Genomic DNA, 24,948 nt, shown 5'->3' on the forward strand with positions numbered 1-24,948 from the left:
GGTGAGAGCAAAAGTCCACATATGAGGAAACACAAGAAAAGTAGGAGAATTATTGCTCAGTTATTTTTTTTTTAATAAAGGTTTTAGGAGGAACTTGAAAAATAGACTCTAAATAGAGACGAGTTAAATGAAAAAGCTTGCAAACATCTGATTTTTGCATGCCAGTATGCCTTTAGCCAGCTGCCTTTGTCCATCTGAGTTTCAGAACTGTTGATCCCACTTAAGCAAGCTGCAAAATATTTAGGGAGTTCAGTGCATTTGGGAAATAGCCAAGGAATTGGAGGGGGGGATTTTTTCTTCAGTTGCTGTGAAGCAGGGTGCTTTCTTCTGAGCATAGGTTAAAAGGCTGATTTATATCACTGGAAGAGCTGACTCTTCTTATTCCACATCTGGGCTGGGGGGAGGGAATCTTGGTTGATTTCATTGGCAATATGCAGTTATGTTTTTTTTTTCCGTTGTGATCAAAACTAGTATATTGAGTGGTCCTGCTGGGGAGAGAAGAGAGTGAAGGAGAGACTTTCTTCCTGAAGTAACCTGTCTTACCTCAGTAGAGGGGAGTGATTACTTTTCCTGTAGAACAAAAAGGTGACCAGGGAATCTATAACTAGATATGTAGGCTAGAGAGCAATGACCATCAGTAACCCCAGTGTGCTTCATGCTGCAAGAAGAACAGAGAGTATTGCTTCCTTTCCCCACTGCCTGTCCTCTCTCCTAATTCTACTAGCACACTACTGCCTTGGCAAGTCCAGGTTGAATGGCATAGAAGTGACATAAAGAGGGCAAGGCTCCTTGCTCCCAACCAGGGGAGGCTTGCTTTAGTCCTTTCTCAGCTGTGCTGAGAGTTGGGAGTGTGTGTGTATGTGATCAGCCAAGGTAATTGAAACAAAAATGGTGGAAAAAAGCATCCTGGGTAACAGCAGATGCTGTTCCCTGAAGAAGGAGGAGGATATAAATTCTTCAGACTCCCTTGCATTAGTCTCTGTTTATGACTCTGGATGTGGGGGTGATTTTCCACCATTTGCCATCAGCTATCAAATCCACTCTTCCTTTAATAGGAAAAACAGCATGTTATGAAGCTTGTTGACTTGGCTTATGCCTAGGAATCTTCACCCTGGTAAATCATGTGGACCGTATTCTCTCAGCTCCTCCTGACATAGCTGCTTTCCTGATCATTACTTACTAAGCATTAAAAAAAAAAAGACAATCAGTCCCTCAAAAATCAGTTTTAAAAACAGAAACAGTGTTGAGGGTCAGCTTTTTAACTCTCTGAAGTTTCTGAACTTTAGATCTGTGCATAGATTAAAACTTCCAGGCATTCCCCTCTGCTATGAGAGAGAAAAATTTGTTTGAAAGTTGAGAGATGAGATACTGTCTGGGAGCAGCAAGAGTGGCTGCCCCATAAGGGCAGGTGAGCTGGGAGCTGAGGGTAACAGCAAGGCAAGCAGGGGCAGTGGCCTCACAGACAGGGTGCAGTCCCACAGTACCCAAACAAGAAGAGCAGAGCAGGTTTGGTGACAGCAGCCAGGTTCAGCCAATAGTCCAGTGATGGCCAGATAAGTCCGTAGTGATGAGACAGGTCCAAGGTCAAGTAAGGAAGTCAAGTCAGCAAGGCAAGGGCAGGATCAGTGAGGCACAAGGCCGGGTACAGCATACCTACAGTGTAGCTCAGGCAAGGACCAAGGGCCTGAGCTTAAATGCAGCTCCCAAGCAAAGGGTGGAGGCCCCCACCAAGGCTCCTCTCAGCATTTTTGCACACAGCTCTTTCCCAGCAGTCTGATCGCAGGTTACGCGGCTGTGCCATATCAGAGCTGGCCTTGAGCACAGGCAGCCAAACCCTTAGGAGGATGGAGGGGTGTGCCCAGGGCTCTGACATATACCCATGACTCCAGAAGGTGAAGCTTTAAGGAGAGAAAATGAAATAACATGGCATTTGCAAAAATGTATTTTTTGCCAGAGTTGGTAAGATTTCTTCCTAGATCTGCCTGTGATTCTGTATGATCTGATATCTGTGTGTCTGCACATGTCAGATTTTGAAATATTTTTGTGATAGAGTACTAGTAGTTATTATTTAGCATAACTAAACACACAGTCTTGTTAGATCATTGTGGTCCTTGCACCATTTCAGTACTGCTTACACTAACACAGGAATTAAGCAAAGCCTGATCTGTGTGCAAGGGTAATGCTAGAGTAGGTCTCATCCCAGAGTAGAGGACCTGCTTGTTCTACCTTGCCTCTTTTGTGTCTGAAAGCAGACTGTGTGTGCAAATTGAGCTTAAGTAAAGATGTTAGAGGGAAGCTGCTTTTAAAGATTTTGGTTTTTTGAGGTTAAAACATCAGTTTCACCACAATCTCTGAAAGCTGCCATGTTTCAGAGCATGTTGTCAGCAGCTCCTCTTCTCCCATTGTGCTCTGGTTTGTGTAATTTTCCTCTCCTCCATTCATCAGCTTTTGCCTTTTCTGTTCAGAACTCTCACCTTAGTTTCCTCTTGGCTTTACTCTAACCAAAATGTTACTTATTTTGTCACCTTTCAGACTTGAAACTTCAGGATTTCCTGGTTGACAATGAGACATTCTCAGACTTCCTCCATCATAATGTGTCTATGCCACCATTTGCAGTAGACAAGCTACTGAACACTGAGGTCAACCTCCAACAGGTAAAAAGCACTTTCAATCATTAATATAATAGTTAGTTTATTGTTTGTTTTACCACAGTGCCAGGATCCACAGTGCAGGACCTCTGTACTAGGTGTCATACAAACAAAGTAAAACATAATCCCAGCTTCTCTCCTCCCCCTGCCCTCAAATTTACCATCTTACTTGGCTGTAAGCTGTAAAAGGACTCTGAGATCCACATATAAATGATTTGATTTGTGTTTAAAAAATTAACCTACTACCCCACAGGCTAAATAGAATTTTTCTCATCCTGTTGTTTGTGTGTCATCCTCCCCCCCCAAAAAAAGTAAAACACTAATTAGTCTGCCAGTGCTGTTTGGATTGTTTTACTTCAATTAAAAGGAAAAATCGTTTTGTGGTTAAGTCGCTCAGTGTGGACTGAAGAGCAGGGTTTCTGTCCTGACTCTATGGCAAACTGACTGTGTGACCTTGGGCAAACCATGTGACACTGTGCCTTAGATTCCCAGGCAGGGGAGCAAAGCATGCTTTTCTTTTTATAGCTAGCTCTTCAAGACAGATAGTAAGCTTATGCTTTATGCAGTACAATAGTGTTCTGATTGCAGCTGAAACTCTTAAGTGCTACCATAACTATGCTCATAAAAATAGATTGCCAAGGAGATGGGATTGTTATTAGCTGAATGCTAATATTGTGATAGCGCCCCAATCTGTGAAGCAGTCATGTATCCTAATGTACCACGTATAATACAAATACATAAAATGGCCAAGTTCCTGTCCTGTTGGACAAATTGCTTCCTGGGGCAGGGAGATTCTACCTCATGTTTCTCTGACAGTGGCAGATGTGCTCAGGAGGGTGTGATATTTCAAAAGGAGCACAGAATAGCAGCGGGCAAGTGGATATCCAGTCAAGCCTTAGATGCTGTAGTAGTCCTGCCAGACAGACACAGCCAGACAGCTACAACATGACTCTGACTGTAGGGACAGGCTGTGCCTCTGCGCTGTTTTTGTGCAACACAGGCATAATGAGGTCTTGGGCTAGGGTTGCAGCTCTTAAAAATGACTGATTCTGAGTGACAATAAGGAAAAAATAATCACACTCAGCTGTACACTGCCTGGAACAAATCTCTCTGCTTTCATATAGCAGGGCTAGTCCCAGGAAAGAATGGTGTGACCAGCAAGTATAAAATAGTGACTTGTGTCTGCTTTCACAAAAACTGCTTTAAATTCCTTAAAAGCTTAACTCCTTAGGGGAGTTGTTCTGTCATTTATAATGTTTTCTCCTATTGAAGATGCCACAGTTTAATTAATCTGAAACTTGTTATGGAGAATTGACTTGGTGTGACTGAGTGTTTTAGCTTTGGTGAGGGAGCAGGGCCTTTGTTTCAGGGTCATGTGTTCTGGGCCTGCTGCCTCTGGAAAGAGGTGACTTCTCTCTCAAAGAGCTTAAAATCTGAGTGAAGACAACAGACACAGAAGAGGATGGAAGGATTTTTTATTCTCATTTTCTGGGTGAGGACCTGAGGCACGGAGAGACATTGATTTTCTATATGTTGATGTAGCGAAGCTGTGTTACACTGGACCCAGATCCCCTGAGTGCCATTCCAGTGCCTCTAGCCACAAAAACATCCTATTTCAGCACTGCTATGATGGTGGTAGTATCCCTGTTGGCAAGGACTTTTCTAAAAGGCCAGTCTTTTTGATACAAGAACCATTCAATTTATTCAGTCATGGGTGCAGCATGGAGGCATCCTGTTCTTGGAGAATGGATGCAGGCTAAAGTTAAAGGTTTGCAGAACGTTGCACTATAAAATCTCTAACTTTGCATATCAATTCCATCTATATCTTTTCTGAGTATGGTGGATTTTTTTCCTCTGGATAGTTCATGCCCTTTTGGTTTTGAAAACTGAGAAAATACTCTTTGATGTAATTAGCATGATATAGGATGCATTTAACTCTTGTGGGGTGTAAATAAATCAGTTGTTGCTAGAGGTTGGGCAATACATGTTGGCTGTTAAAAAAAAAGCAGAAAGCAGAAATGAAGCATAAAGCTGTTGTTCACTGTGTATTTATATTAAAATTGGTCTCTCTGCCTCTGTCTAGTCAAAGGCAAACAAAAAAATCCCTCCCAACAGAATCCTGGAGGTTACCTGTGTTTATCACCTTTATGAAGTGTGTACCTGTTTGCTATGCCCTGTCCAGCAGACACAAATCTTCTACTGACCTATTAAAGAAACTTGGCTATCAGGTCTACAGCAGACCCAGACACTTGTGATCATTCAAAGGGATTTCAGGCGTTTCTTTCACAACTAAGGTGGTTATTTGTGGATGAGTAAATCTTATCCACAAACAAACCATCACCTCAAGTAAAATATGCCTGTGGAAGAAGACTCCAGGATCTGATCTGTTCTCTGTTGCAATCAGTAAGGTGATTCGCTATTTCACTGGTACAGTATTTACTCCAAAACACTGCAAAATGGTTCTCTCAGCTCTTACAAGAGATACCTCAGAGCTAAGGGAGAAGATATTAATTCAGAATAGCATAGAAAATGTGGCTGGTAGATAATCTATCTCAGGAGTCTGGGCCATAGATCTTTTGCCCTTTGCATATATTTGCCAGACTTGAGTGTGATCACAAGTGTTACTTTGTCTCTGTGGCTCAGTTCCTAGAAGACTAGAGATTGGGCAATACATGTACCCTTGGTTTGAGGAAATGGCTGCTGTAGAGGGCAGGATTACTGATGCTCTGGGCATGTATGTGGAGAAGTGGAGAGGGACCTGCCTCTCCCAGGACTTTTTCCTGTGGAACTTGGCAGGGAAACATGTTTTTCTTGGGATTCAAAGTTAAGCACGTGTCAGGACCATGCAATCCGCAGAGGACAAATACCCTCTTCCCTCTATCTTGAAATGTTATGAATGGTTAGTTCTGTCTAGGTGATACCAACTTTGTGTTATGAATGTTTTACTGATGAAGGCTTGTATGCTTTCCCCACCTTTTCAGGTCATTGTGTCTGGCTACCAAATGCAAGTGCAAGATCTCTGTAATGCCTCAGTGCTCTCTGAATTTTTTACAATCCAAAACCAGTCAGTGGCTATGGACCATGAAGCCTTCATTTGCACTGTACCAAAGGAAAAACTCCATGCAGCAGAATGGGCCTTCCATTCTAACCTGGACCCTATGAAGCCCCTCCAGGTGAGTCCACAGATCACATCTGCAAGAGGCTATTCACTGAGAGTTGTGGCATTTTCTAGGGTTTGCAATCTAAGGATTCTGATGCAAATTCTAGGAAAGCTCAGGGTGCTCACAAGTACTCATCCCTCTGTTTTTGGAGTTGTTTATTGTCAATATGAAAGAGGGTCTTGATCCCTGAAGTTCAAACAACTCTGCCTCCTCCTGTCACTCTTGCCCTGTCTGTTACAATGTATTACATGAGGAATCACCTGTGAATGTGTCTAGCCTGTAATTTGATTCCTCAAGAGGAGGAAAACATGCTGCATAGTAACAAATGGACTATTGATTGTTCCTGCATTTTGGTCAGATGTATCTGAGCTGGAATGAGCCCCCAGATGTTACAGAAACATGCTGAGTGCTAGAACCATCACCATCTGCCCTTACTGTAAGGCTCATTGAATGTAGACACTTATAGCCATTGGCAGGCCACAACCTTTGACTAGGTCTAATACATACAAAGAAGAGTGAGTTTTTAAGGTCCTGTTTGAAAGATCCCTGAAGTGAATGGAATTCTTAAGTTTTGGATCAAGAGCTAAATAATTGACCTTCATGAAAATACATTATTTAGGGGGGCTTGAAGAAAATAGTTGGAACAGACTTAGCTGTCTATCTAGGAACCCTCAGTGATAATAAAACATTTCTACAATATCTGGATAAAATACAAAAAATTGAGGAAGTTAATGCTGGAAATATCAGTACGGAGAAGGGACCACAGAAATCACTTTTTTATCCAGTACAACAAATGCTCTAATGTCTACTGTGGAAGAAATAAACATTTCTACTCTGTGAGCTTCCAGATTTCATGACCATTTCAGAACAAACTCATGTACCAGTTGCTTGGCTTTGTCCCCAGTCAAAGAGGTTGATTATAAAGTACTGGAATCATGTTACTCTTCAGCTCAGTACATAGTAGTCAGTTACTTCTCCACTACAGCTCATTTTCTCTTTTCCATGTGTCCTCCATCTGCATTTTTCTTTCCTGTTGGTAGAGTGAGCTAATCATAAGCATAAAGAGATGAGGTGACAGCACAAAAATTGTCTTTTTAACACAAAATAATCTATTTTGAAAAAGAATGGTCTAAGCTGTTCCTAGTATATTAGCTAAATGTATATGCATACATTTACTTTTAATGATTCAGAAATGTTTGAATTTTGGGAACTGAATGGAATGAAAGTGGTGAAATGACCAGCCCTCTTCACAGGGGTGAATTCTATCTGGTAGGCAGATGGACACAAAACATCAAACTTAGAGCCTCTAAATATCAACCTTATTGGGAGTCAGGTTGGGAGTGATACAGGTACTGGGACACAGAGCTCCACTGTAGGTGATATGAGACCCTCTGCCCTCAGGAAAGCAGTCACCCTCTGACACTTTGGAAACATTAGCCTAAAGGTATTCCTGTTCCAGCCAGTCTCTCTGGAGCTTTCTTCTTTTCTGCTATCTGGTATTTACAGACCTTGCTTTGGACAGTGCCAAATTGTCATTAATAAAGCTTGCATAAAAGATTGTGAAGTGGTAGAAGTGAGCATATGATAGGGGTGTGCTAAGTGCAGTAGTTATGTATCTTAGAGCGCAGTGCACAGACAGCAGCTGCCATTGTGAAATGAAAAATTTTTTTGATTCTTTTTAAATGGGGAAAGGAGATAATGTGATTGTAACACTGTTTATTGTCCTCTTCCCTATACAATGCTCCCTCCAAGTGGATGAAGTGCTGTGCTGAGCCTTTGCAGCCCTTGTTTCCATGGCATACTGCATGTAAAGCACTCTATAGCTGGTATTTGCACTGACTTTTCAATACACACCTGTGGCAAGATAATGCCATGCAGGGGAAAAGAGCTGTACAGAACAACTGTGTGTGCACAGGACAAAGCAAGATTCTCTGTACAGATCCAGTTCCATTGGGAAGTCTAGTTCTAATAGGACGTGATGAGGAACAATTACTGTTAGCATACTGTTGCTGAGGCAGGGCTACAGGGGAGCTGCTAGGGCTCTGTGAGAACAGAAAGCTCTCACTAGATAGCATCCTGCCCCCATGCAGCAGTGTGCTCTGCTTCCCCTTCCTGACCACATGTAGTACATGTAGCTTGGTGGCTGAGCCCAGACCAGGGTGATCAATTATATCCTACAGAATGGGAGAGAGAGTCTGTAACCCCGACCTGCATGTATGTGTATGTGGGTGGAGAGAACTCAACTGTGTGAGTCTCAGGCTGAAAGCATGAAAATGGAAGACAGTATTTTATGAATTAAACCTTCTTCCGTTTTGTTCCTGTATGGGTACTTACCAATAGAGACTTCTCCATAGAAATACCCTACAATTCCGTAAGATTTTCTTTTCCTTTTTGTTCCCTGCCCATGCTTGCTCTTATCTGTATAGTGCTGATCTCCACCAGATGAGAGGTTCAGATGTGCCCATGGGAAGTGAATGGGCTGGTGATCCTGTCTCTCTCAAAAATTTTACCATTAGTATGTTTGTATTGAAAGATAAGAGCTGTACAACTGACACTTGAAAATACCCATCAGCAGGTGGGATCGTTGTATAAATTATAGGGAAATTTACTGAGAACAGGCCAGAGTTTCAGCTAGTACAATTCAGCCTAGGTCTGCTGGGCCCTGCAGAGAGTCAGTACTACTTTTCTCCTTTAGGAAAGGCTCCACTATTTAGTCTGACAGGAGCAGATACTGACTGTATCTACACCTATATTGTTTATTGGTGAAAGAAAACAGCCATAAGCCACTCTAATTGTGCTACTTGACAAGAATAAGAAGTTGGCTTATGATCTCAGCTTCAGAGAAAAAAAAAAAAAAGCTGTTGAGTCTTGAAGCTAGCACTTCTGACTTCTGAACCTGCTGTGCATTCTACACCATTTTACCAAGGACCAGGGTTTTCTTCAGAATAAATGTAAAAGGCTGCCCCCTGGTTCAGGCTGCTGTAATACCTGAGTGAAATAAAATCCACTAGCTTTGATGTGGCTAGCTGGAATGAAGAAATTAACTCTAGGATCACTCCCCACACATTTTAAACTTAGTGGCTTTAAAGGCTAAATAGTTCCTTGACTTGCAATAAAATCCTTGGACAAAGAGGGAACATTGTGCTCTTGAACAAAGAAGGCTTTTGACTAAGAGCTTATCATCAAAGGCATTGTGGGTCAAATCTTCAACACATACTCTGAAGCTAGTGCGCACCATATCTACTGCAAAACCTGTAAACCAATGCCAACAAGTTGATTAACTCAGTGATTAACTTTTTTTTTACTTAATCCCCTTGATGAGCTTCACAGAATGACATGTCAGTAAGTAAAAAACGTGTCAGTTCAAATGCAGGTACAACAGAAATTTGGAGGCAGGTTCTCAGCTCTCTCTACTGACTGCAGCATTCTGTAATTTTTGAGAAGCAGAGAAAAAGAATGGTAATGTGATTAGGTGGATGCATGTAGGGTGAAAAGGACTTGCAACAACGTGCAAGGACTATGTATGTAAATTGAACACTAAGGGCCTGAATAGTAACACTGGGGTTTTCTGACGCTGGGGTGTCTAGGCAGTGAGGAGGTTGTATCTGCAAGATGCTTCCAGAAAAAATAGTCCAGCTTCCAGATGCTTGTTCCTGCCCCTGTGTGTCCCCATTTGTTGTTCCTTCTGCAAAGCCATGTAGTGAATTGTATCAGGGAACTGATCTGGATTAAAATTGACTAGCTTCATTGCATGGTTGCACAAATACTTGCCCTGGAAAAAGAAGGGAATAGTGCAAGAGCAAGAACCAGTGGTCAGTCAGGGCATGTGTGCATGTGAGAGCCTCACATCTTATGTCAATGCATTCTTCTACCAGCTTAAGTTGTTGATGGAATTGCAGCCTGAGGAAAAGAAGAGTTTTAGATAACTAACAGCATAACAGTGATTACTAGCAAATTATGGGAAGAGCACAATTTTAGGAAGGAAATTCTCAAGGGTGCACAGTGAAATGCACTGGCACTTTTGAGGGGGGCAAGATTAAACAATTGTTTTTATATAATGTCTGCTCTATCCAGAACAGCCCAAAGATTGCCCAAACGAGAATAGTATAGTTTAGCCATATAGAGAAAGTTGTCTGATTAAAATATTGCACCAGGATTTCTGGCTCTGCCACTGATCTGCTGTATGATTTTATTTAGTATATTGATTCCTGCTCTGCAGAATGAGAGAATGAATGTAGCCAAGCTCACAGAGGCATGGTGAGGGGATTTATATGTGCCTCCTTATTCTTTTGTGTGTAAGAACCTATTCAGGGAGGGCTGTTTAGATGGAAATCCAGCAGGATGTCTGGGAGTGACCACAGGGTCCCCAGGCAGAAAAGCAGCTTTCCTTCTTGACTGAGTGTTCACTCAATTAGAAGCAATGAATGTTTCCAAAAGTCAAATGTCCTTTTCCAGGACCCAAACATGTATCTGCATCTTAATCCATCCTCTAGAGCCTTTTGGGCTGCCAATGATAAGAACTGCCCTGTATGGTGTAGAATGCTTTGCACGGACCACTTGAGGGCACAGCTGTCACTCATGTTTGCCTTGCATCAGGTGCAGTGAGATTAAGGTGAGCCAGGAGGAGCTGATTTAAGAAAGACAAAGAAGGGAACAGAACCTTCCATCCCCATGTCCACAAGTTTCTTTTTCACCTTTCTCCCAATGCCAAGACAGCTGTTGTCCCATGGAAGAACCATGTAGCTTGGAGAGGGTTATGGGGACCCCTGATTAGCAAGAGCAATGGTAGTGAGGCAAAGGTGTACTGTCAGGCTTGTGCTGTAATGAGTGGATGGAGGGGGCTCATACATCATAAAATCACCTGGCTGTGAGACAAATTTTCCTTCTGCAGATCTCCCCAGTTTTAATACTGAGCACAAGGGGGTGAATGAGAGAGACAACTCGACTCAGTCCTGGGGGATTTCATCTCTGTCACAGTCCCTTCTGGTGGTATGGGTCTCTAATGAGCTGTATGTATGTTGTAGCTTGTGTACTATAGTGGTCCTTGAAGGAGCGTGGGGGAGCACATAATAGTCCAATTGTTTTTCTCCCTTTGTAATATGGATGGCACTTTGTTAGTGTGAACTAAACATTAAATAATGCATGCATTCAACTTGAAAAAAGGATTTTGAAAAGGTCTCCTTTAATGTGAATATATGCTGCAATTGAACTTCTGGCTTTCTTTGCCCTTTTGAGTGTTTTGGATCAAGGATGATGGTATCACACTTTCCAGCAGCTGTACTTTGGGACTTCCCACTCTTAGGAAACAAGATTTACTGTATGTTAAAGAAATTGTGATTCAGACTGAGTTGTCCATCCTTATCCTTTCTGGTAGGAGTTGACAGGTGTCCTGGCTCAGGGCTTGTCTTGACTGCACAGTTGATTCTAGTTAGCTCAAATATTTGCCTCTATCTTGAGTCCTGTAGCATGCACACAGAATGCACTCAGTGCAATGCATGACTCAGGAGAGTAATATGAAGTTGGCTGCCATGAAAGACAGGTCTAGGTGAAAGCATAACTTTTTGGCCACTAACACAGTAATTGTACAGGGCATCTGTATTCAAATCCTGCTAGAACTTAAATGTGTTCCCACTGTCTGTCTAGAAAAGACAGGTGATGTTTTCCAGCACTTCATTGAAAAATAAAACTTTGCACTGCAGTAAGGAGCACAATGACCTTTTGCACATGCTCTCACAATGGAGCCACTCTTACTTGAGGTAGGCCAAATCAAGAGGGTTCTTCTGAATGTAATGAACTTGAGTTAGTGCCTCTGCAAAGACTTATCTTCCAGGAAAGTTCATGACTCATTTGTCTGTATGAAGAAGACTGGCCAGTTGTGAATCTGACTTTCTCCTTGTCTCAGGAGATGTGACTGGTGAGAAGCTGCATGAGTGGGCTGTAGGGCGTAAAGGATGGTGTTAAACATGGAGCAAAACTCCCTCCTTAGTGTAGCTTTATCGCGTGTTCTGGTAACAAATAAACTTGGAGCGTGACTTTGTAAGGGAAAAAAGGTCTAGTGGGGGGAATACCTGGGTTCTGCTCCCATCTCTGGGCCAGTTACATAATCTTCTTTTCTCTGGTAACAGCTTCCATATTAGGTCAGATCAAAGACCCATTTAGCTCAGTACCCTCTTGAGTACCACTCTGACAGTGGCTAATAATGGATGCCCATGGAAGAATGCAAGAATAGGGAAAGTATATAGTAATACTTCCTCAGCATACTCTCCTAGTCTTCAGTAGCTTGCAGCTCAGGCTTCCTGAGCTATTAGTGGGGTCTTTGTGTTTAATATTTCCTGCTTTTAGAAAAATAAAATAAAAAAAAGTTCATGATTTTTTCTAATTGTTTTTAAATCCACATTAATACTTGGTACCTTCAGTATTGCATTTTATCTACTGCATGTTGTAGATGAGGTTCACACTTTGACTATGAGTTGTGCATGAAGTAGCTCCCTTGGTTTATTTCAAACTGATCATCTCATGGGAAGCCCTCTAGTTCATGTTTTGAGGCACAATGAACAGTCATCCCCTATTCACATTCTCCATACCACTTGTAATTCTACAGACCTCTGTCATATCCTCTGTCTGTCATCACTGGTCCCATCAGAAGAATTCTAGTCCATGTTCTTCAGAAGCCATTCATATCTTAGATCATACTTGTGGCCTTTTTCTGTACCTAGCCTACCTAATTCTACTGTGTTTTCTCCAAGATAGAAAATCCAGAATTGTACACAGTGCTTGAGATGATGAAATGCACAGTGGATTTATACTGATGTTAATCTGACTTTTCGTTATAATTCCAAGATCTCTTTTCTTTTTCCCATAAAGGCATGTGTTGAATTATCTGAACCTTAAAGACTGTGTTTAGTATAAATCCACAGAGGTCATTGGAGGCCTACTTGAATTTGCCAGCTGGATTTGGAGCAGGTGCTCAGTGAGCGCTCAGAAGTTAGCTGGGTATAAACACTCTGGCATATCAGTGGAACAGTGTCCATTTATACCAGCTGATGTTCTGACCAGCTGTTATCACACTCCAGTGAATCAACTAGAACACGTGAAAGCCTCCAGACTTCTCTTCCAGAAATTACCCCTAGGAAAGATCACAGAATCACAGAATCACAGAATGGTTTAGGTTGGAAGGGACCTCTGGAGATCATCTAGTCCAACCTCCCTGCTCAAGCAGGGTCCTCTAGAGCACATTTCCCAGGATCACGTCCAAACAAGTTTTGAATATCTGCAAGGAAGGAGACTCCACAGCCTCTCTGGGCAACCTGTGCCAGTGCTCTGTCACCCTCACAGTGAAGAAGTTTTTCCTCAGGTTCAGATGGAACTTCCTGTGTTTCAGTTTCTGCCCGTTGCCTCTTGTCCTGTCGCAGGCAACCATGAAGAAGAGGCTGGCCTCATCCTCTCGACACCCTCCCTTCAGATACTTATACACATTGATGAGATCCCCTCTCAGTCTTCTCCAGGCTGAACAGGCCCAGCTCTCTCAGCCTTTCTTCATAGGAGAGATGCTCCAGTCCCCTCATCATCTTGGTAGCCCTCCGCTGGACTCTCTCCAGGAGTGCCATGTCTCTCTTGTACTGGGGAGCCCAGAACTGGACACAGGACTCCAGGTGAGGCCTCACCAGGGCTGAGTAGAGGGGCAGGATCACCTCCCTCGACCTGCTGGCAACACTCTGCCTAATGCACCCCAGGAGACCATTGGCCTTCTTGGCCACAAGGGCACATTGCTGCCTCATGGTTAACTTCTTGTCCTCCAGGACTCCCAGGTCCTTCTCGGCAGAGCTGCTCTCCAGCAGATCAGCCCCCAGCCTGTACTGCTGCATGGGGTTATTCCTCCCCAGGTGCAGGACCCTGCACTTGCCTTTGTTGAACTTCAGGAGGTTCCTCTCTGCCCAGCTCTCCAGCCTGTCCAGGTCCCTCTGAATGGCAGCACAGTCTTCTGGTGTGTCAGCCACTCCCCGCAGTTTAGTATCATCAGCAAATTTGCTGAGGGTGCACTCTGTCCCTTCCTCCAGGTCACTGATGAATATATTGAACAAGACTGGACCCAGCACTGACCCCTGGGGGACACCACTAGCCACAGGCCTCCAACTTGACTCCGCACCACTGACCACAACCCTCTGAGCTCTGCCATCCAGCCAGTTCTCAAGCCACCTCACTGTCCACTCGTCTAGCCCACACTTCCTGAGCTTGCCTAGGAGGATGTGATGGGAGACAGTGTCAAAAGCCTTGCTGAAGTCCAGGGAGACAACATCCACTGCTCTCCCCTCATCTACCCAGCCAGTCATTCCATCATAGAAGGCTATCAGAGTGGTCAAGCATGATTTCCCTTTGGTGAATCCATGCTGACTACTCCTGATCACCTTCTTGTCCTCCAGATGCTTAGTGATGACCTCCAGGATGAGCTGCTCCATCACCTTTCCAGGGATGGAGGTGAGGCTGACAGGCCTGTAGTTTCCTGGCTCCTCCTTCTTGCCCTTTTTGAAGACTGGGGTGACATTGGCTTTCTTCCAGTCCTCAGGCACCTCTCCTGATCTCCAGGACCTTTCAAAGATGATGGAGAGTGGCCTAGTGATAACATCCGCCAGCTCCCTCAGCACTCGTGGGTGCATCCCATCGGGGCCCATGGACTTGTGGGTGTCAAGTTTGTCTAAATGATCTCTAACCTGATCCTCCTCGACCAAGGGAGAGTCTTCCTTTCTCCAGCCTTCCTCTCTTGTCCCCAGGGTCTGGAATTCCTGAGGGCTGGCCTTAGCAGTAAAGACTGAAGCAAAGGCAGCATTCAATAACTCTGCCTTCTCTATATCCTTTGTTATCAGGGCACCCGCCCCATTCAGCAGCGGACCCACATTTCCCCTAGTCTTCCTTTTGCTATTGATGTATTTGAAGAAGCCCTTCTTGTTGTCCTTGACATCCCTTGCCAGATTTAATTCCAAATGGGCCTTAGCCTTCCTTGTCGCATCCCTGCAGACTCTGACAACGTCCCTGTATTCCTTCCAAGTGGCCTGTCCCCTTTTCCACATTCTGTAGACTTCCTTCTTCTGCTGGAGTTTGGCCAGGAGTTCCTTGCTCATCCATGCAGGTCTCCTGCCCACTTTGCTGGATTTCTTCCTCAGAGGGATGCACTCATCTTGAGCCTGGAGGAGGTGATACTTGAATATTAACCAGCTCTCCTGGATCCCTCTTCCTTCTAGGGCCCTGTCCCATGAGATTCCCCTAAGTAGGTCTCTGAAGAGGCCCAAGTCTGCTCTCCTCAAGTCCAGGGTTGCAATCCTACTTATTGCCCTGCTCCCTCCTCTCAGGATCCTGAACTCCACCATCTCATGGTCACTGCAGCCAAGGCTGCCCCCAACCTTCACATCTCCAACTAGACCTTCTTTGTTTGTTAGTACAAGGTCTAGCATTGCACCTCTCCTTGTTGGCGTCTCCACCACCTCTGTCAAGAAATTATCATCAATGCTTTCCAGGAACCTCTTTGTTTATGTCTAGTTGTGCTAGATGTATGCTAAAAACAGGGATCTGTAATGGAAGTGTCATCTTGGTCGTTTCTCTGTGTGTTACAATGCTGTAACTTTAACATGCTTTCAAATAACCTTTAAATGATATTACATATAGCTGCTGATGTGAAATTTTAGGAAATGGTTTTAATCCTGATTCCTTTGAAAGAGGAATTCTGTCAAACTTGTTAGTCTAAAGATTCTTGACACTTCTCTTGCATGAAATGTCTTCTGGTTTGTGCCTTGCAGTGACTTTCAGGTTCCTTTTCTCTCTTGTTGCAGAAACGAATCCCTTTCAATTCCTCCTTGTGGGATCTGTCAGAAACCATAGAGACTTTAACAGAGAGCCTTGGGAAGCTTGTTAAAGAGGTAAGCAGTTCCTTCCTGTCAAAAGAATCGATCTCTGCAATTACTGTCCTAGCCTGTAACTGAGTTCAAGAAGCACTAGTCTACTTGGTGCAATTCAGAAAAAGTCAAGTCCCCTGCTGGCCTTCAAACTTCCTCCTCTCCTTATCCTCCCTATGTCGATAGAGATAGCTCCCACTTTGCAGCCCCTTGGTGCCCAGAACTTCCATCAACAAACACCAAGAATCTTGAGATGTGTAGCTAATGGTTGGGTCCTTGAGGGAAGGAGCAAGAATTCAGTTCTTTTCTGTGGGGTTCACTTACTCAGTAGTGGCACAGCAGTTGCCTTTGCAGTATATCTGCTGGCTAGCAGTGCCTTACAAACTGTATGTGACAGTTTGCCTGCTTTGTAAATTTTGTACCCAGTTGCCAAACATGTCAAGGGTGTTATTTAGTTATAGCTACTGGTCTCTGAGAATGGTGAGGACTTGTGTGTCGAAGATGTTGTAAATTAGTAGTTACAGGCTCTGATCATTCACTGTTTGTTTTTTTAAATCTTTGGATAACAAGCTTTTGGGAGGAGAGATGGTTTTTTAGTCTTTGTATTGCACCCAACACAATGGCATCCTGACCCTGGTTAAGGAAAGCTCTGCCAGAACATAAACAATATTAGCAGTTTGCACAGCAAAGTGACATTATAGAGCCTGTGAATATCTGTTTTTGCAGGTGAAATGGTAGATAAAAATAAGCCCTGCATGCTTAGCATTAGTCAGAACCCCAAATCCATTATTTTTAGAGCCAGAAAACTTATCTTCCTTGTTTCTTGGCTGGCTCTGACTTTGAAGTGAAGAGCTGCCACTAGGTGAAGACATTTTCTCCCTCTTGCAGGGATCACAATTTAATCTAAACAATACCTCCTCCTCCTCCCCTTCGTTAGTCTTCTGTCTGGGTCAGAGCAAGAAAGCCTTAGAGCCATGAACAGCAGTAACCTCTGAGAGCATGCAGAAGAGGGGGTCACTTCAGGTTAGCGGGTGCCATGGAGGGGCAGGTGCTGGGAGCCAGCACGATGCCAGCCAACAATTCCTGGCACAGATCCCTTGCCAAGTCCCAGAACCTGCATCTGGGTCCTATTTACAGGGAAATTAAGATGATTCCAAGATTAGCTTCAGTTAAGACTATGGCAGAGCTCTTGCTGTTAGCAGAGAGGCTGCCCTTAAGAATTTGTTTACAGCTGTTTCCTGTTGCATCACTCAGGTTTGCTTTTTTTGTCTGGGATAAAAATAATCAAAACCATGTGATGTTTAGTTCACTGATGTGGCTGAAAACATCCCCAAGTAATTTGCCTTTTACTTGGCAGCTATTTTGGGTAGGAGTACCTCTTTTTCTGCCCTACTGCTGGGAAAAAGCAACTTTTTTTCTTTTTTGTACAGCATGAGCTGCTCTAGATGGCTTAAAAATTAATCCTTATCATCTGGCAGGCTGACTTCTGTGCACAAAGGAGGGACTCATTCCCTTGTTTCTCAGGACTGAAGCTTGAGGGTGTGGTGAGAACTATTGTTTATACCAAGTCTTAGAAGCCTTTCTAGCAAGGAATTTGAATTAGTGAAGGGTTTGAAAAAAATCTTTGACTCTGAGTATGGGAAATAACCAGATCTGTGTCCTTGGGCTCTCTAAATCAACCTAGGAGGGTAGATTAAACCCTGAACGTGAGGGGAACTGTTAAGAAACCCTTAGTCAGACAGGTCTGACTTATGGGTATGAGATACTTCTTCCAGGGGTTTGAATAGTGGTCAGCCTCACCTCCATCCCTGGGAAGGTGATGGAACAGCTCCTCCTGGAGGTCATCTCTAAGCATATGGAGGACAAGAAGGTGATCCGGAGTAGTCAGCATGGATTCTCCAAAGGGAAATCATGCTTGACCACTCTGATAGCCTTCTATGATGGAATGACTGGCTGGGTAGATGAGGGGAGAGCAGTGGATGTTGTCTCCCTGGACTTCAGCAAGGCTTTTGACACTGTCTCCCATCACATCCTCCTAGGCAAGCTCAGGAAGTGTGGGCTGGATGAGTGGACAGTAAGGTGGATTGAGAACTGGCTGGATGGCAGGGCTCAGAGGGTTGTGGTCAGTGGTGCGGAGTCTAGTTGGAGGCCTGTAGCTACCAGTGTCCCCCAGGGGTCAGTGCTGGGTCCAGTCTTGTTCAATGTATTCATCGATGATCTGGAGGAAGGGACAGAGTGCACCCTCAGCAAGTTTGCTGCTGATACCAAACTGGGAGGAGTGGCTGACACACCAGAAGACTGTGCTGCCATTCAGAGGGACCTGGACAGGCTGGAGAGGTGGGCAGAGAGGAACCTCCTGAAGTTCCACAAAGGCAAGTGCAGGGTCCTGCACCTGGGGAGGAAGAACCCCATGTACCAGTACAGGCTGGGGGTTGACCTGCTGGAGAGCAGCTCTGCAGAGAAGGACCTGGGGGTCCTGGTGGACAAGTTAAGCATGAGGCAGCAATGTGCCCTTGTGGCCAAGAAGGCCAATGGTCTCCTGGGGTGCATTAGGCAGAGTGTTGCCAGCAGGTCGAGGGAGGTGATCCTGCCCCTCTACTCAGCCCTGGGGAGGCCTCACCTGGAGTCCTGTGTCCAATTCTGGGCTCCCCAGTACAAGAGAGACATGGCACTCCTGGAGAGAGTCCAGTGGAGGACTACAAAGATGACTAGGGGACTGGAGCATCTCTCCTATGAAGAAAGGCTGAGAGAGCTGGGCCTGTTCAGCCTGGAGAAGAGAAGACTAAAGGGGGATCTCATCAACGTGTACAAGTATCTGAAGGGGGGGGTGTGTGTCAAGAGGATGGGGCCAGTCTCTTCTCCGTGGTGCCCAGCGATAGGATGAGATGCAACGGGCACAAACTGAAACACAGGAAGTTCCATCTGAACCTGAAGAAAAACTTCTTTCCTGTGAGAGTGACAGAGCATTGGAACAGGTTGCCCAGAGAGGTGGTGGAGTCTCCTTCGCTGGAGATATTCAAAACCCATCTGGATGTGATCCTGGGAAATATGCTCTAGGTGACCCTGCTTGAGCAGGGAGGTTGGACTAGATGATCTCCAGAGGCCCCTTCCAACCTCAACCATTCTGTGATTCTGTGATTCTGTGAACAGTGAGCTCAGTACATCTCCTATTACTTGTAAATTCACTTGTTTCAAAGATGAAACAAAGCCACTTCCTCAACTTGTTTTTTAAAATTATATGTAACCAATATATTTATGCTAATACAAGCCCATTGCAAGGTAGCTACACTTGATACATTTGTGGGAATAGCTGCCTTTTCTTTGGGTATCATTTCAGTTGATTGTACTATAGGTAAAGCAGCTGACTTTCTGCTAGGGAATAGGCCTTTGGATTGGACAATCTAACTGACCATCACTCTTGAGTGTGTGCCTTGTCCTTTTGGTTTAGGAGTCGTCCAACCCAAAATTTGGGTGAGCCATAGTGCAACTAACAAAAGCTGATCTCTAACATTATTTCCTTCACATCCCATGATGTCAGCATCCTGTTGGCCACACTTGAACCTTGTTGTGCCAAATTGAGTGGCACCATGATGCAGACAAAGACAGCAGCGAGTAGTGAGGAGATGAAAGTATGCTTAAAGCAGTAACTTTAGGCATTTAAGTACTGAATCCTCAAGTTTTAGCTCTTCTTGCAACTGTCTTCCATCGTATCAATATGGCATGTATTTTTAGGCAGAGTGGCATGACACAAAGTAGCTCTTGTTTAGTATCATTGGAATTTTTGCCCAGATGTTGGCACATCTAAAACATCCACAGTTCTACAAATAAACACAAAGGGTCAGATTTGTCCCTAGCATAAGGCCAGTGACTTTGGCAGAGTGCTTACCTTGTGTGAATTTCAGTTTAATAGTTCCAGGGCACTGTCACCTTCTGGATTGTTGCTGGCTGGTTTTGCCAACTGTCCTAGAGTTCTATTGCCTGCAATTTATTTAAACAAAGGTGACAAAAGCAAGGCATACAATGAACAAAACTGGCAGCTGGGCTCTGGCTGTCTCTGTGCCATTGTCTCTGAAAACAGAGCAGTTGGGCTGAGATGCTTCTGAAAAACAGTTACAATCAGTATCTCAGCAGCACTGCTTACTCCTAATAGAGCTTGTTGTTGTTCTGGGCAGCACAGCAAGAATGTCCCAATTAATGTTGCTTGATACTTCAATGATCAGTAGCAGTCAAGAAAGCAGATCAAATGCTAGAAAAGATTTAGAAAAGAATGTTACTGTGACACAGTATATATCCATGGTTTGCCCTCCTGTTCAACAAGGAGTACAGAACTGGTCCTCTTGTCTCAAAAGGGTATAGTAGAACTGGAAAAAGTTCAGGGAAGGGCAGTGAGAACATTTAGAAGTCTGGAATGAATAGGCTGAGACTTGTCAGCCTGGAAAGGAGATGAGTTGGGGATATGAGAGGTCTGTAGATTCATGAGTGTTCCAAAGAAGAGGTATAGGGATTGGCTGTTCATTGCCTCTTCCAATGCAAGAATTAGGGAATCAAATGAATCTAACTAGCCAAGTTAAAGAAAAGAGGTGGTTCTTCCTAATGAATAGACATGTGGATCTTCTTGCTATGGAATGTGGTGGATGGTAAATATTTGCAGGTGTTCAAAACACTAAAAGTTTACTGTGCAAGAAATCCATTATGGGTTAGTAAATAGATAAAAACCACATTTAGCTTAGGAAGTTCCCTGAACTGAAAATAATTGTAGGCTGAAAGATTACTTGGGGGAAGTAGCCTACGTTCTTGCTCTTGCCTTAATGTTTCCTAGACATCTACTTGCTGCCACTGTCAGAGAGAGAGGATACTGAGCTAAATAGACTTTTGGTCTGACCCAGTATGGACACTCCTATGTTCTTATGCTTCCAGCCAGGCAATCTGAGAATAATGATTGAAACTCTATAGTGTAGTAGATTGTAAACCAATGCCCATGGAAATGCATTGTTTTTCCCATGTGGAGAATCTGGCCCTGTCTCTAAGTGCAAACATATTAGTGGCTCAGACCTTCCCAGCAAGTCTTGAGTGTTGCATCTCTGTGCCTAGTGTTAGGCAAGATGGGCAGGAGAAGGTTCCTTGTTATGTCTGGATGCATGCACTGTGGAATAGAAAGACTTCTGTTGTGACCAGGCCCTTGGCTGCAGCTGGGCTTGTTTTCAAGGGTTTTCTGAGACTGCTATTGATGAAGGGGCAGGGAGGAGCTGGGACAGGGACAATGATATTGACCTAGAAGGTCAAATTTTCTGCCAGATATGAATCAGCAGAGGTTTGCTGACTTCTGTGGAATTGTGCCAATTTATACCAGCAGAGCACTGAGGCCTGCAGTTCAGCAAGGCTCAGTGTTGTAAAGTTGCATCTGATTAGCTTGACTCATTATTATTTCCTTACTCTTTTTTTTCCTTCTGACTTGCTCCACCCCAGAATGAAGGGATTTTGTTGGAATGTGAACTGTTGTGCAACAAGGAGGAGAAGTGGCTTCTGCATGGGAGGGGATGGGAGAGGAGGCAGGGAGGGCAGGATCCTTCCAGGAAATTAAAGGTGAAGACTCAGAATAAAAAGCTTGACAAGGGCACGGTGGTTCTTGTGCATGCACAAAACACTCTTCTCTACAATTCCCCACTGTTGTGGGGAGAAATGTGCTTTCCCTAGTCTCTCCTGTTAGTGTTGCATTCAGTGAGATCCTTAGCTATTCAAAAATAGATGTGTGATTCAGAGGAGAATGGCAAGACCTTTTTCCTTCGTCTCCCGCTCCTGTCCCCATTCTCTTCTCCCACTTCCCCCTGCAGTTGCTGAGCATGAAGAGCTGGAGTGACATGAGGCAAGAGGTAATGTTCCTGACCAACGTGAATGCCTCAAGCTCCTCTACACAGATTTACCAGGCTGTGTCACGCATTGTGTGTGGCCATCCTGAAGATGGAGGGCTCAAAATCAAGTCTCTCAACTGGTATGAGGACAATAACTACAAAGCGCTCTTTGGAGACAACAGCACTGAAGATGACATAACTAATTTCTACGATAACTCCACAAGTAAGTGGAATCCTGTTGTGGCTTAAGATCCCTGAGAAGCAGCATACTTTCTGTTATTTCAAAAGCCTGCCTGAACACCTAAATACTGTCTCCTGCATGTACCTTTAAGGCCAACAGGGATATCAGCACACAAGGGGTTCCCAAGCACCTTGTGTAGAGTGCCCTGTGGGCTGTTCTATGGTCATCTTGCAAGGGGAAAGGGAGCACAGTGGCCTGGAGCCTTTGGAAATTTGGCCTTATCAGCACAAATTCTGCTTGTGCCATGCACTGGATTGTGAGCTGTGTGGAATCAGAAATGGGGTTCTTCACTATGGAGGTGTTCCTTGCACTCTGCAGACTGTGCGCTTAGAGGCATGTAATGAAAAGGGCTTCTAATGGAGCTTAGCAGTTGAGGAGGGTGGGGTTTTTATTTGTTGCGGGGGGGTCTGATTTGTTGTTTTGGTTTTCATCTATGAGATCAGACCAGGTTGTTCAGGGCTTTTTCCAGTTGGGTCTTGAAACCCTCCATGGATGGAGACTGCACAACCTCTCTGGGCAACCTCTTCCACTGCTTGACTGTCCTCATGGGGAAAAAGTTTTTCCTTATATCCAATCCAAACCTCTCTTGTTTCAACTCATACCTGTTGTTTCTTGTCCTCCCATTGTGCACCACTGTGAAGATCTTGACTCCCTCTCCTTGTAGGTATTGGAAGCCTACAAGCCTCCCTGAAGCCTTCCCTTCTCCAGGCTGAACAAGCCCAGTTCCCTCAGCCTTTCCTCATAGGGCATGTGCTCCAGCTCCCTGACTGTCTTGGTGGCCATCTGCTGAACTCACTCCAGTTGATCAATGTCTGTCTTTTATTGGATGGGGCCAAAACTGGATGCAGTATTCTAGATGTGGTCTAACAAGTGCTGAGCAGAGGGGAAGAATCACTTCCTCTGTTCTATTAGCTATGTTCCTGTTAAAACAACCCAGGATACTGTTGGCCTCCATTGTTGCCAGGACACACTGCTGGCTCATGTTCAGCTTGCTGTCCACTAAGATGCCCAGGGCCTTTTCTGCAGAGCTGCTCCCCAGCCAGTCAGTCCCCAGCCTATATTGTTGCAAGGGGCTATTCCTTCCCAGGTGCAGGACTTGGCATTTGTCCTTGTTGAATTTCATAAGGTTCCTGTTGGCCCATTCCTCCAGCCTGTCTAGGTTTCTCTGAATGGCAGCCCTGCCCTCGAGAGTATTGACAGGTCCCCCCAATTTGGTGTTATCCCCAAACTTGATGAGACTGTGTTCTATTGACTCCTCCAGATCATTGATAAATATGTCTAACAGGACAGGTCCCAGAATAGACCCCTGTGGTACTGCACTCATCAGGGGCATGCAGGTAGAGTACGACCCATTAACCACGACCCTCTGAGCCCAATCATCCAACCAGTTATTTGCCCATCTAGTTGTCCGTCCATCTAGACCGTAATGTCCTAACTTGGATATAAGAATACTGTGGGAGACAGTGTTGAAAGCCACCTTCTTAAAGGTGAGGTAAATGACATCCACTGCTCTCCCCTCATCCACAAACCTAGTCATTTTATCATAGAAGGCAATCAGGTTGGTCAGGCATAACTTGCCCATAGTAAATCCATGCTGACTATTCCCAGTCACTATCACTTCCTTCATGTGCCCAGAAATGGCTTCCAAAAGGACTTGCTCCATGATTTTTTTCAGGGACTGAAGTGAGGCTGGCTGGCCTGTAGTTACCCAGGTTGACCTATTGGCCTTTCTTCAAGATGGATTTGCATTTCTACAATCATCGGAGATCTCCCTTGATCTCCATGACCTTTCAAAGATGATAGAGAGCAGCCTTCCAAGGACATCATCTAGTTCTCTCAGCACCCTCAGATGCCGCCCATGAGCTCCCTTGGACTTGTATGGGTTGAGTTCTCTCAAGTAATCCCCAATTCGACCCTCATCCACTGCTGGCTGCTCTTCTCCTCCTTGAATCCTGCCTCTAAGCACAGAGGCCTGGGAGACCTTGTTGGTGAAGCTCAAGGCAAAGAAGGCATTGAGTACCTCAGCCATATCTGTGTCCGCTGTCACTAAATCACCTGCCCTGTTCAGCAACAGTCCCACATTTTCCTTGTTCAGCCTTTTACTATTAATGTAGTGGTAGAAGCTGCTCTTGTTGCCCTTGACTTCTGTTGCAAGTCTCAACTCCACTTGAGCTTTGGCTTTCCTGACACCATCCCTACATGTCCAGGCAGTGCTTCTAAATTTCTCCTCTGTAGTCTGTCCCTTTATACCACCTTCTGTATACTGCCTTTTTGCACTGGAGCTCTGCCATGAGTTCCCTGTGTTTTCTGCTCTATCTGCCCATAAAGCACACGTGGGGCATTTGCCTTCTGTAGTTGTCACAGTGCTTTTCAGCTGCTCATCCTTGTTCTCTCCTTCTTCAGCACCCTATTGCAATGAGCTGATGAGCCCACTTTCTCGAATTATTTGGAGGGCTCTGAAACCCTTGCTGATTGGGAAGATCTTGTACGCTCCTGACATGCCAGCCATAAGGAATGTTATGTTTGAGGTAATTCTAGTCTTGTCCTCCTTTATGTAGTGCATGAGGTGTACTGCTTCATGGTGTGTGCTGTGGCTGTACAGCTCACCTGCTCTGTGCTGAATTGAGCCCAAAAGTAAGCCCAGAAAGGATTGCCCAGAAAGCACAGAGTCCCACCTGTATATGTGTCCTACCCCACATATGCTTGCTGCTTGAAGGCCCAAAGAGAAAAGGCCAGGCTGAACTACATTTCTGGACCTCACTGAAAGCTTTCCTGATGGTGCTTTTTTGATTACCTTCAGTCTTGTAAACTCTCATGTAGGATATGGGGCTGGGAAGGACTTTGAGAAGCCTTCAGGTATCCTTCCTCTCCTCCACTGCAGGATGGTCAGCTGATCCTTAATTATTTCTGATAATGGTTTGTCTAATGTGCTCTCTTAATTTCCCAAAACTGCTTCAGCAAATTCTTCTAGTGCATCAGGAGGGGCTGCCTGTGCCAGAATCATTCTCCATCTGGCTTTTAAATAGCCTTGAAAGGCAATGTTCTGAGCAGGCCCTGGTCAGCCACATGCCTCAGCTCCCTGCTGTGTTTTTCCTTCCATATTCACATGACTTTCCCCACTCCCTTTCTTGCAGCAGCTGTTGCTGTTTGAACTGCATCCAGTAC

At 44.6% G+C, this 24,948-nt stretch overlaps 1 protein-coding gene across 8 annotated transcripts in view; it reads left to right on the top strand.

The window, feature by feature from the left end:
• The window catches only part of LOC104145395 (phospholipid-transporting ATPase ABCA1-like), a 108,250-nt gene that overhangs the window by 52,713 nt on the left and 30,589 nt on the right, over positions 1-24,948 (top strand). For all 8 annotated transcript variants that reach the window (XR_011137349.1, XR_011137348.1, XR_011137350.1 and 5 more), the window contains exons 5-9: positions 2,533-2,654; positions 5,630-5,821; positions 15,631-15,717; positions 21,525-21,765; positions 24,187-24,311. Coding sequence is in view for 5 of the 8 variants with exons in the window: in XM_068925137.1 (XP_068781238.1) it covers positions 2,533-2,654; positions 5,630-5,821; positions 15,631-15,717; positions 21,525-21,765; positions 24,187-24,311 (767 nt within the window). In the remaining 3 variants the exon portion in view is untranslated. The remainder of the gene's footprint in view (positions 1-2,532; positions 2,655-5,629; positions 5,822-15,630; positions 15,718-21,524; positions 21,766-24,186; positions 24,312-24,948) is intronic.

This window comes from Struthio camelus, chromosome W (genome assembly GCF_040807025.1).
Source record: "Struthio camelus isolate bStrCam1 chromosome W, bStrCam1.hap1, whole genome shotgun sequence".
In the NCBI taxonomy this organism is placed as follows: domain Eukaryota; kingdom Metazoa; phylum Chordata; class Aves; order Struthioniformes; family Struthionidae; genus Struthio; species Struthio camelus.